Source organism: Octopus bimaculoides, chromosome 6 (genome assembly GCF_001194135.2).
Source record: "Octopus bimaculoides isolate UCB-OBI-ISO-001 chromosome 6, ASM119413v2, whole genome shotgun sequence".
NCBI classification, from domain to species: domain Eukaryota; kingdom Metazoa; phylum Mollusca; class Cephalopoda; order Octopoda; family Octopodidae; genus Octopus; species Octopus bimaculoides.
The window spans coordinates 204,492-218,232 of NC_068986.1; the positions used below are offsets into that span (position 1 = coordinate 204,492).

At 32.7% G+C, this 13,741-nt stretch overlaps 1 protein-coding gene across 1 annotated transcript in view; it reads right to left on the reverse strand.

Annotated features, from left to right (window-relative positions):
• LOC106882348 (integral membrane protein GPR137B) overlaps positions 1–13,741 on the reverse strand; it is a 53,066-nt gene that overhangs the window by 7,989 nt on the left and 31,336 nt on the right. Inside the window, exons 3-5 of the mRNA XM_052968515.1 lie at positions 12,820–12,860; positions 10,865–11,099; positions 6,830–6,983 (exon numbers count right to left, since the gene is read on the reverse strand). Coding sequence (XP_052824475.1) covers positions 6,830–6,983; positions 10,865–11,099; positions 12,820–12,860 — 430 coding nt within the window. The remainder of the gene's footprint in view (positions 1–6,829; positions 6,984–10,864; positions 11,100–12,819; positions 12,861–13,741) is intronic.

A 13,741-nucleotide genomic window follows, 5' to 3' on the forward strand; every position in this document is an offset into this window, starting at 1 on the left:
ATAATAATAATAATAATAATAATAATAATAATAATAATAATAATAATAATAATAATAATAATAATAATAATAAATGCCCTGATACAGTATCAAGCACTGGTTCTCATGGCTTCTGATCTTAACTAATTGGAAGGTGTTATCGTGTACATGTTTTGTCTTGGTATAAAAGCTGGGTTACAGGAAATATGGTCAATACTACAGATTTGTTTATCAGTTGCATGACCTTAACCAGTTGAGCATGTCCAGAGCAGAAGTAATAGGAGAACATCAGTCATGTGTTGAGAGGAATTCTTTGGGGGTTTGAATAATTTACCACTTGAAACATGAGTATTTCGTTCAACATCCTTAACCACGCTTATTCAAGAACGTTTTGAGCGGGATAAGCTACTCGACCTGAAGAAAATTCTGACTGGGCCCCACCTGCAAGGTGATACACTGTTTATCTTGATATGAGATTACCATGTCGTGTACATAATGTTGTGATGCATGTGCTTAGTGTACTCTTATCAGACGGGTAGTCATGATGGGCTTCGTATATTTTACCCCAGTGTCACTTTGATGGTATGCGTTGCTTTCACTCAGTAATAATAATAAAGGAGTTTACACGGATGGCATTGTTCAAAACACCGAACACAGATCATTTGAGGAGGGAGCATAACAACAGAAGTAACCCAGACGCCGCAAGCAAAAGAAAAGAAACACAGGATATAAGACACCAAATTTCTGTTTACGCATAAGATACCATTAGAAATATTTGTGGGACACTGATGGATCCGGAAATAACAGCTAGCTATGGTTCGCTGAGGAGAAATGCCATGTTAATCTACAATGCTAAGAAAAAAAAAAAAAGAAAAGAAATTTAACTGCTAACCTTCAAACAAGCCACAAAACATTAAATGTAATAATAGCCCAGAAAAAAATTTTAAAACATGATTTCTTCCAAAAGTGCAGGACGAGGCTGTAAGTGCTCATATGACTGTAAAGATTAATTTCTGATAAACAAAACAATAATCAAAGATTTCAAAAGAATAATCTGAGTATGCCACGGACTTGCAAATATTACCTATGAGTAGCACCTGTAATAAAATGATACAGGAGAAAAGGTCATTAGAAAGTAGCAAGTCTTGCAAATGGTAGTTATAAAAGAGGTAGTTATAAAAGCTAAGCCTATTTCTATTTAAAGAGGAGTAATGCAACGGGACTCATTTTCTCTCTGACAACTGTTTTTTCGGTTTGGCACTGACAATTTTGACCAACATACTAAACCGGACTGGACTTGGATGCTACAAATGATAAATAACTAGAAATACTACTTGAAATAGTACAAACAGATAAGATTCGAATTCAAAAAGGGGAAAAGTTAAGAACGTGGCAGCCTTTGAGAGAGGAAAATAACTAAGACCATTAAAAGACACACAAACAGAACATTAATAGACATACAAAGAGATATATAAATACTTAGAAATCAATGAACCACGCTGTTCTGTGTAGAAATAAATGAAAATATTAGGAAGGAATATTATAGATGCATAAGATTAATACCGAAAACATAGATAAATGTAAAAGAAGGTAGAAAACATAAACACTCTCTTTAACTGTCCTAATAAACTATAGTATTTTCAGGCGGAAGCTAAACGAACTTGCAAGACTACAGAAGAAAAAATGACTATTTAGAATATATAGCAAAATTTGAGCAAAAACGATTTTATTTACCACGAATATAAGAACTAAGGAATATAGTCACATTAGAAAACTCTGATACCCACTTTAGTACAAAAGGATTTTATACAGAAGCAATCAAAACAAAAGCATCTTTCTTTCTCTAAAGAAACCAACAAATCATATAAAGCTGAAGCTGATGTAACTGGTTATTATGTGACAAAAAAAGAAGACAGGCAATAGACGCTGTGAGAAAGCCAATATCTGAGCAGAAAAGGAGCTGTAGCATGGAATGTCATGATAAAATGATGGTAAGAAGAACTCAGACAAATACTAAGAGCAATACCAGAAAAGGCTGAACCGGGAGGAATTAGACAATCGCAAATAGTGGCTGAAAAGTGTAGTACTGAAAGCTAAACCCGAAAGATTCTTGACTGTGGTATAGAATCAAAGCGTTTTTTCCCTACACCACCGAACGTATACAATGAAGCAGAATACAGTAACTGTAGAATATGTAATGGGAAAGAAACAGCTAACCACAGTGCCACTAGCTGCCCAGTATTAGTCAAGAAAGTATACATTTGTATTTTTGATTTTTATATGTACTAGAAGTTAGTGGCAGTATTATGACTTACCATAAGAAAAGAGGCATTATAGGTATACACAAGAAAAGAATTGAGAAAAGGACAAAGTGACCTCTGGGAGAATATACATAGACAAGAAAATGACGGAAATGCAACCAGATACTGTTATCATGAAAACCACGAAAAGAAATGCCTCTTAATTGAAGTATCAGTTTCAACGTATAATAATATATCTCTCAAAGAAATAGAGAAATTATACAAATATAAACAACTGAAAATAAAGGTAACCCGAATGCAAATAAAAAACAATCCCATAATAAAAGGTGCTTTGGGAATGTTAAAATATATACAAATACACAAACAAAACCCCAGGATTTAATCACATATGCAAAAAATAACATTACTTGTTGTTGCTCACATATAATGTAGAACACATTTAATACAATAGCAGCAACAAAGCCAAATGAAACAAAAAAAAGTGCACATACGCACGGCGCACAGAGCTATTCTCGATAAAGTAGAGAAAGCATGAAATAAAACTAAGAACAAATAAGAAAGCTATTTAATTCAGCTCATTTTCATCTCATTAGACAGAATAATGAGAAATTTGTACCATCAGTGAAAGATTTTATAACTAGCTAAATTGACTCAAAGAGAAATCACGAAAAATGCCTAACTTGAAATTTATACATTTTCTTTGTTGACCAAAGAAATTAATATAATTACACGAATGACTGCGACAGAAAATGACAAATGGTAAAAATAAGTTTTAAAATAATTTAGTAAGACTAGAAATTTTAATTAAAATTGCACCTGAAGTGAGGATAGAAAATTATTAGCTTGATTAATTCTACTCAAGAAAAACAGGGGAGACAACCGCAAAATTTTAATTGGTTAAAATTAATAAAAAATAAAACGCATTGGGAACTAGACTTTCTCTTTGGAAGTACCGTGACAACTGTGGACATATTTCGGTAATTTTAATGAATGAAAATATTTTGGCTTTCTGAAGTGTAGTTATTTCAACTCTGTTATTGATGAAGTTCCAGCTGAGCAGTTCAGAAACTTTCGTATTTTCCGTGTTTGAATATTGATAGTACTGAGCAGAGTAATTAATGAAGTAGTCATTTAGTCTTGTGTTCGCGATGGACGAGTATACCTTTAATCAATGAGGGTAGTTTTATTTGTTATTAAACCACATGAAAAGTTATTTGACGGATTAGATATACTTACATGTGGATCTTGGTTTCGTTATCGTTATAAGCTTCAAATAAAGCAGTGAGCATAATCGAGATGACTGTTAAGTTTTTCAGATAAATTATGACACACTTCATATAAGAAATATATTTGTAATAAATAAAATCTAATTAAAGGAATTGATAACAAGTTATCAATGACTTTGGTGGTTATGTGGCATCAACCAACCTTGGATTCCACGAGTCAACATTTTTGACTAATAAGACGATACTAATTTTATATCAACATATGTCAGTCCTGCTTATCATAGTTCTCTACTTGACGGTATTTCATAATATAAGTTTCAACTTTTTAAACCCCAAACCTGACCTAAGTAATTCTAACCATAACCGAGCTGACCTAAGTAATTCTAACCACATCCATCCTGTTTTTTTTTCTTTTCTTTTAGGTAAAGTTTATCTAAATGTCTGTAAAAATATAGTGGTCATTTAGAAAATAACAGACAATCACTAAAAAGAAAATGATTATTTGGAAAGATTTGTTAAATATTAATCTATACCGGTACAATATCAATGTTTCCGGAATCTTTGGAAATTCAAGTTTTTTGTTGATACCTTTTTAAGATGCAAGAAACAGTGTTATATTGATTGCAATAGAAAAAATATGGCAACCATGTTTCTTTCAAATAGTTCTCAATAAATTAATAAGATTTTTATTTAGATTCAATAACGAACAGGCAATTATCTGAAAACTAAACAAATTATTCTCGTAATGAAGGAAAGAAAAGCATATACGTAGAATAATTCGAGAAATAATTCATTTTCAAACTGTTGATATATAAAGGGAGATTTTTATGCATTCATTAATAAGATTCTACACTTATACCGAAGCCAAAGATAATTGTCATCCTCTTATATTACAGTCGATAGGATATTGTTCTTTTGTTATCCCCATGTCGACTGGATTGAATTGGATTAGTTTCTAATCTCTTTATTAATATATGAAATGGAAATATATGAAATATATGAAATGAAAAAAGGTTCAGGAATAAATTATTTTGCTATGAGGAACATGTAAAATAAACGATTATCGTGAAGAGAAATGATTTTACTCTTTTGTGTTACTAACAAATATGTTAAGACATTTAAGGTAGGAAATGAGAAGCCGATATGTATAAGTATAAAATGTTAATTACTAAATAATATAAATATTGACAGCAAAATATAGAATTAGTATCAATTATTCTCACTTTTGTAGAAACATGTCGATAAACTTCGACATTTTCTAATTCTTCAAAACGTTTCATTTAAGTACGATTGAGTTGTATTTTTAGTCGTGATTTGACTTGTATGTATGAGTCAGATCTGACGAAAGTAGTGGAAGAAGAAACAAATTAAATAAAATTTCCTTTTCACAATAATTTAGTAGCGTATTGGGTCTTTAGCAATAGAATCATCAGTGAAATGGGGTATCTGTACCTCAAATGTTTATCAGATATGTAAACCCGATTCGGCCTAAGAATTATGCTAAGGGTACACACGTGTCCGTGGATTATTCAGCAACTTACTCATTGTAAGCTGTGAATCGATAAATGCACATCCGGAAAACCGACGGAGGATCTACATTGATCAGCAGCGGATATCTACACAAACTCCTTTTCGTAGCTATTTATGAATGACGTAAAATAGAAAGTTCCGGATGTCAGAAATTACAACTCGGTCTTCATTCTCAATTTGATCGACTCTACTAGCACTACTAAAATCTGATCAACACTTCTCTCTTTTTGGAAATCTACTGCTTTGCCCATGAGATCAAACAGATAAATGTTTTTAGTATAGGCACAAGACTTGAAAGTTCGGAAGAGACCCGACCACTCCAATACTTCACTGGTATACTGATCCCAAAAGGATGAAAAGCAAAGTTGATTTTAGCAAGATTTGAACTCAGGGCGTAAATAAACAAAATAATAATGTAAGACAATTTTGTCCAGCGCTCTAATGATTTTCCTAAAGACTCAACTCGCCGGAATAAAATACCGCAAGGCATCTTGTCCAAAGGCTCAAGCGATTTTGCCAAAGAGTTTTTCCACTTGCATTGAAAATATGATTGGGAAAATATATCTCGTTTAGATGATTTGTTTCTGTGATTTTTTTTATGCTTAATGTTTTATTCTATAACAAATATTTATGAATGTTCACTTATCAACCAAAAATTTAAGAACAGCTGTTACTCGGGTTTTTAACTTTGAAAACAGTTAACGCCAGAACTTCTTTGTTCCTTAAAATTCCTATATTTTGACTTCAATCATTAAATAAGATTTTGACTACAACCATTCAATAAGACTATCTGGCACACCAAACGGTCTCTTTCGATTTCTCTGCTCTGTCGGCTTTGTATACTAAATGTAACACATAGCAAATGGACAAATCTTATATTATTTACTAATGTTTCTGTTCAGGTAAAAATGTTAATTTTAAGACAAAATATTACCAGATTAAATTTTACAGCAGAAAGTATTTGCATGTTACGTTAAATCAGTAATATTTACAAAGACTGAAATTAATATCTGATTGAATAAAGATTAAATATTGATGCAGTAAATGGAACATCTGTGATTCTTTATCTGGTGAAACTACTTCAAAAGTATTTTTTCTCGTTGAGCTAAGTAATTCTAAGTTTAGATTCTTCATGGGTGGCAAACATTTTACCAGGATTTCGGAGAATCATTTTAGAGAAATTCTTTTCAATTCAACTAATATTAACTGAAGTTTTTTAAAGCTAGTTTGTATAAAGTGTATTTAAAGTTTACAATGAGCTAAACAATAGAGAAGGATATCAAATATATTGAAGTTTCCCCCATTCAATGTATGGAAGTAAATCAAAAGGTTGATTGCGAATACAAATAGTGGACTAATTCAAAGCAGAAACTGGTAACAATTGAATCTGACTTTCAATTTAAAGAATGCACATTTAAGGTAGAAATACAAGATATATTTTCCTCCACGTTTTGTTATACTGATGAAAAATTACATGCGTTAAACATGAACCTAGTTTTCATAACACTTTAAAAAGAAATGATTCTCTAGTCTATAGTAAGTATATTAGACTAAGTTTCTGGTTGACTTAATTATGCATTTTATAGTATCTAGTAACTTGCAAAGGACAATAATTACGAAACATCCTTTAAATAAATATTTATAGAGTTTTCATAACTAAATTTTGAAAATCCTATCTATAAAAATAGATTACTTTCTGTCTGTTATCGATGTACTGTTCATTTAACCACCAAATTTCTTGGAGAAGTGTGTCATGAACTTAAAGAAAAGAGGGATATATTTACATATTTTAAAGGAAGTAAAGGTTTTGTGAGAATTAGTGAAATAATGTACTTGCTTGATCAGAAACATCAACCCAACCGTAACCGAATCGTGGTTTTTGTCCTTTCAAAGACGGCATCACTGCAAGCATGTTGTAGAGAGCTCTGGAACCATACATAATGAGTACGAATATAGATACACCGACAACTGTACATGTAGATATCGACTGAAAAATATGGGAACAACAAAGGGAAAAATCAGCAAGAATGGTATTTTGTATATTCATCAATTGTCAGGTGAATGAAATTATAAACTAAGTTCGCAATGTATCTTCCATTTAATAGCATTATATGTTCGCTGCTTTACGCTGGAAAAGTGATTCATTGAAGGAGTCGCTGTTAAAAAATACAATATATTTTATAGCAGCTTAAATTCTGTCTTGTATCATTTACGTACACTAATTAATATTTGTATGGTAAGAAGTTTGTTTTCCAGCCACATAATTCCGGTTTCATTCCCTCTGCGTCACACTTTGGACAAGTGTCTTTTACTATATCCCCAGGTCGACCAATGCCTTGTGAGTGGATTTTGTAGACGGAAACTGTTTGATAGCCCGTCTTATATATATATATATATATATATATAAGGGTGAATGCCTTTTTGCTTGATCCCACCGCTTGACAACCGATATTGGTTTGTTTATGTCCTCGTAACTTAGCGGCCTGAGTGACCGAAGAATAAGTATCGAGTTTAAAAGTAAGTACTGGGGCCGATTCATTCGATTAAAATGCTTCATGTCGATGCCCCAGCGCGGCCTAAGTCCAATGACTGAAACAAGCAAACGATAAAAGATAAAAGATAAAAGATAAAAGATTTCAAGAGATTAATCATCAAAATTATTCTAAAATTGAATTTTTTTTACATACCATTTGAAAATTGGCTTCAGAACCGGAATCCGTTATTGGCGATTTCGTCTCTTAGTATACTGCCGGCAAGACCAATAGTTACTCCCTAACTTAACGGGTTAATGAGTATTTTGTTTTATATTATTGGATATTTTCAAGAGGTTTCAAATATTATAGGCCGTTTGATAAAACACAGGATTTTATACGAAATGAGAACTAGTGTCTCACTTTATGGTGCCAACCATTAGTTGACAATGTTGGTCGAATTCTTCTAATAAGCTCATTTCAATTGAATATGTTATAGATTTCAGTCATGGACTGTGACCATGCTGGGGTTCTGCCTTCAAAAATTTTAGTCGATCATCTCGACCCTAGTGTATATTATAGTCTAGTACCTATTTTATCGGAATCTATACGTCGAACTGCTAATGTAAAGCGACCCAAAGAGACATTACATAACAACACTGGTATTTAGAGTGGTATAACTATAAGCACAGACACGCTCATTATATGCGTATACATACATGCGTGAGTGTGTGTGTGTGTGTGTGTGTGTGTGTGTGTGTGTGTGTGTGTGTGTGCGGGCGGGCGTATGTCTGTGTGCTTTTACACAGCTTTTATCTACGAAATTTCACTTACTAGATATTGGTCAATTCGAGACTATAGGAAAAGTGGTCCTTGCACAAATGCAATGCAGTGGGATCGAGCATGGAACCAAGTGGTTGCGAAGTGAATTTCTAAACTACGCAATCATGTCTGCGCTCATTCAATAGAACTACTGCACCTCTATACATAATTGATGTACATAGTTTAAATATAAATAGAACTCAACTAATGTAGAAAAAAATAACATACGCAATCAACAAATATAACAGTAAATATAGATGCAATGAAATCAGAAACGACATTGATTGTTTTAAAGGAAGGTGAAACAATGTTGTGACAATCGTAAGAAAAACTCGTTTTAAACAAAAATGTATTCAGACAGCAAAGTAAATTCAAGAGAAAATCCACTCCTGAAGTGGATGTCGAATGTGTTAATAGGACTTAACGACATCATAAATAGCGAATTGAAGTTGAATAGAAGAATATTTGTTACAATAGAGAGATAATGTTTCGAAAATTAAATGAACATCTGAATAAGTGAAATGAAAACAAGTATTTATCGAATATAAATTTCAGTAGCCGACTCAGAATATCTTCAGACATTAATATATATTTTTCAAATGAATTCAGTATCACGTTTCTAATCTCGTTAAGGTCGAAGTACTCAAACATACTAAATATTGTTACCATATTTGTTTCTGCTATGAACGAGACTGACAAAGCTAACAAGTTTTATTGTTCATATATTGACGAGTTGTCAGCAGATTCAGTCCTACATTCAGAAAGCAACAATACATTCCTGACCCTCGATACAGTATAACTACATAAATAGTGAATTACCAGAAAATGTCAAGATCTCGCTTTATTTGTGGGTCTTTGTAGCCAATAATCTTAAGTGCCAGCAGTAGTAGTTGTATCTCTCCACTAAAACTCAGACTAATGTATGTCTATTACTGCGAGAGAAAGGCCTCTCACTTGATAACCAGACAGTTATGTAAACGAAAGAATCGTTAAGGACGGGAGATATCTTTGAACGCGCTACTTGTGGTTCTGCATTAAAGTGTAGAATACTGTAATATGTTGATATTAAGTAAGCATAATTAAGAATTTGGCAAGTCATGGAAATGTTATATTCTCGCCGATGAGCTAAAAGGAAGCGAAACGTGTATGGAATTGCTGATGAAAGTCTAGCCCATTAAATCGACCCAGGTATTTGACTAGTACCTTATTTTATCAAACCCCAAAACAATGAAAGTCAAAGTTGATCTTGGCAGGGTTTAAATTCCAGACGTAAATAGTCTAAATATTTACAGATATTTTCTTCGACACTCCTAATTATTCTGCCAACCCATCACCCTCACTGATGAAAATACTATTAGTCACTATTCCATTTTCTCTCATCACATGTGTTGCATAAACTTTAGCTTTTCAACACTTTTAATATGAAATGTCTTTTGTCTCATATAGCTGTCTAAATATCATTAAAGTTTATTACATACTTACCAATATGGACTTTCACATTGATTTCAACGTACAAGCATTCAGTTGCTGGGAAATTGCACAGCCTAAACATTGAATTAACGTGCAAAGTGGCTAATCATTGCGCAGACACGTGTACCCCTAAGGTAATTCTCAAGAAGAATTATATGACAAAATATACGACAAGGCTGATTTTTTAAATTACACTTACAGGCCACCCGACAGACTTCTATATATTTTCCGTATACACAAATTGTCGAGGCTTAGGACTCACGAGGCTAAGGACTCACGAGGCTTAGGACTCACGAGGCTAAGGCAAATGCATTTGCCCAAGATACTACGCAGTAAATTGAGTTCGAGATCTCGATGTTACAAAGCGAATTTCTTAACTATTCACGTATGTCTGCATCTATAGTACTACATTAGATCTAGACTACAGTCATCATTACAAGCACTGAGTGGCCAAAATAATCTTATCGTCCCAGATGCAACGATAAATTATATAAAACAACACGGAGAGAAAAAACTAAAACATTGCTTGTGTTGTTATGCCCTACACCAATCCTGATTGAATAAGAGTCGTGAATTTGTCCACCCAAGACGTAGAGGATCCTTCAATAGGTAGAATATGATCATGATTCAAGTATTGTTTTGTACTGCTTGTTAGTTTTGTAAGAGTTGGCATGTAGTTACAATACTAGTTAAACCATATCAAAATTAGATTTGTGTTTATAATAATCTTTAACTTTGAAGCCTACGTGTATATGTATAAAAGTGATTGGTTATTCTATAAAAATAATATTTCGAATAAGATAAAATTACTGCTTGCGTTTTATGCTGTTGTTTAGCTCCGGGTCAATCTTGATCGAATAGGTCTCAAAGAACATTGCAACAATACCATTCCCTCTTTACTACAACATTATCTTCTGCATCGTGTCCTTGTATAATACAATATAGTGTAATTTGAAATATGGCAGATATTTTTAGTAGGATTAGGCTCGAGGTCCGTCTGGTATTTCCGCTAGAGAATTTTATATTAAGTAATAAGATGTCACAAAGGAAATTGAAAAAGTGTACAGGAAAAGTGTGGAAGTTTGTTATTAAAACTTATGCTTACCCTTGCTTCCAGGGAACGTTTTGAAATAGGAACTTTAGAAAGTTTGACAATGACAATAATTAGGAACGAAGCTGTAGCCAGGAACAAACCATCGTTGATAATTACTCGTGCGTACAAATATTCCATCATAACACGTTTCTTGTATCTTTGGGCCCTCAAAGTCAGCGTAGCAAATGTAATGTTGATCACAAGAAACAAAATAGCAGCCAAACCAAGCAGTAGATTAGACTGGTTCCTGAAAGGAAAGCAAAAAATTACATGCCGGCTATACAGACATATTATGAATCTATTACAGATATAAAACGTTTTAAGAATTTCGTAATATCCTGGCATCAAACTAGAATAGTGTGTCGACGTAGATTTTTAAATAACCCATTACCTTCAGTTCTTTACGTAGACAAACCTGTCTTTAATTCTCTTAAAATAACTAGAATTAAGATATGGCGCTCAAGTTAGTCCACTATACTTTTTTCGCTTTCTCTTATATAAAGAATATTGTACCGAGTAAAAGAATATCAATTTAATTAAAACGAACTAATCAACTAAATTTAATTAGTGCCTCAGTTAATATTTCTACCGGCTATTTTTTATTTTGTTGATATTACAAATTCCAATGAACAATCATAACAACCCGCTAAAGACAAGCCGGTGTCTGATAACAAAATCATTATTTGAGAAATTGGGGCTAGTGAATAAAGCCGCATAATCAGATAATGTTTTGATCCTAGTGAAAGCTATTAAATACAGTAAATATTACATATTCTTTACCCTTAAGATCAATTTGAGGAAAACTAAATAATGTGAGAAATACATAAAACATTCTGATACAAGAAAAAAAAAAAAGCTAGGAAATTAAATCGAATTTGGTGGAAAATATTAGTTTTCTTGATACAAAATAATTTCCTATTGACTTTTATAAATTCTTCCGCAGTTTACTACATTTTTTCTCGGTGTTCTAGCAAGTTTCTTAATTATAGCCTATCGTTATAATGTTTAACAAAGAAACGAACAAGTTCGAAATTTTGCTATAACTTGCAGAGAAGAAACGAAAATAAATCATTGAGATTTATCTCATACAAGGAAAAGTAGAAGCGTATTTGGCACGTAGTGTACGACTACCAGCAAACGTGGAAGTTTATATCCTTTTTATTTCATTTTGAGTTGTCTCCCTTGCATTTCTATGTTTAGTTAAGCAGTGTTCAATTACTGCTGATTAACGACAGTAGCCGCTTATCATTAAGTATGTTAGCACTTAACTCTACTTACTATACTGAGTGATTAATATCTATCTATCTATCTATCTATCTATCTATCTATCTATCTATCTATCTGTCTGTCTGTCTGTCTTTCTGTAAGTTCTCTAAATTAAACAAACTGAAATTTACAAAAGAAAAATAGTGCAAAGATTTATAAACACCAAACTCCTATCACACTAAAAGTGTTGATATTTGTTAGACTTGTAAAACAGTGAATATGTTATTTATATCGAGAAATGTTTTTGCTTGTTTTTTTTTAGATTCTTTCGTTATTAAGTGTCTTAATATTTGTTGAGCTTGAAAGACAGTGAATATATTACATTAAGACGCATTTTTTTTCTAAAGATTCCAGCTGTTTAGTTAGTTTGTGAAGCAAAATGACACAAATATAGGTTAAAACTGGATTATATATTTTTTAATGTATCCAAGTATGTTAAAAAGATATGTACTCTTCCTTCCTATCCATTTCTTTCCCCCAAAACATAGTCAGGATTTATAGATTTTGTCAACATTGTAATATTTAGAAGAAAATATCTCTGCAATGAAGTTGAAAATACTACGGAAAGCTATCATTTACGTTATTTTTCAGTCACGAAAATAATTTTAAAAATATAACACAGCTATGATATCTATGTTCATATCGTGTGAACGCAGGCTGTTGACAAACAAAAGAGAAAGAAAAGTGATGATATTACTTACTTTGTGATAGTTTGGTTAACTTCGTGTCCTTTCAGATATGCCTGACAGAAATAAAAATAACAAGAAACAGAAACTGTATTTATAATTTATATTTTACATAAGATGCATAAATTTATAGTTTTATTTATAATGGATTTTTTTTTCAGAAACACGTTACATTGAAACAACAGAATAGTTTTTTTGTTTTTTTATTTATTGACTTTAGTCATTGAATTGCAGCCATTCGAAGACATTGCCTTCAAGGGATTTTCTGTTATCATAATACGTTTTGAATTGAAGGTACATGGCTTAGTGGTTTAGATGTTGTACTCGAAATCATAAAGCCGCGGGTTCGGTTCCTGAACCCGCGGCACGTTGCGTCATTGAGCAAGGCATTTCATATCATAATACTCCAGTCTGCTTAACCGAAATCGAGTACAGGCAGCAGCCGCTTCCTTTTGGAAGACTAGCGTCCTGCCCAATAGTGGACATCTTGTACAGTTGGGGCGTTGGTGGTGGAGAGGTACTTGCACACCCCCGAAAATTGGGGTATGTTCCCGCATAAATAAAATTTATGATCGAGATAAATTTTAACTTTCAGTCTTGCACTAATTTTATCGATCTTTATCAAATGGTAAAGTTAGGTATTGTTATAACGGCTGAAATTCAGAGACTGCAAAATGAGAATTCTATTTCGTATCCATATCCAAACGAATAATAATATTTACTATAATTTTGATAAGAGAACATTTCATAACGTTATCCATTTCGAAACATTGTGACAAGCGGGGAGCAGTCGGAGATTGATGGAAACTATGTGGAATACCGTCGTGGCACCTTGGGCAAATGTCTTCTGCTATAGCCTCGGGTTACCCAAAGCCTTGTGAGTGGATTTGGCAGGCGAAAACTGGAAGAAACCCGTCGTATATATATATATATATAT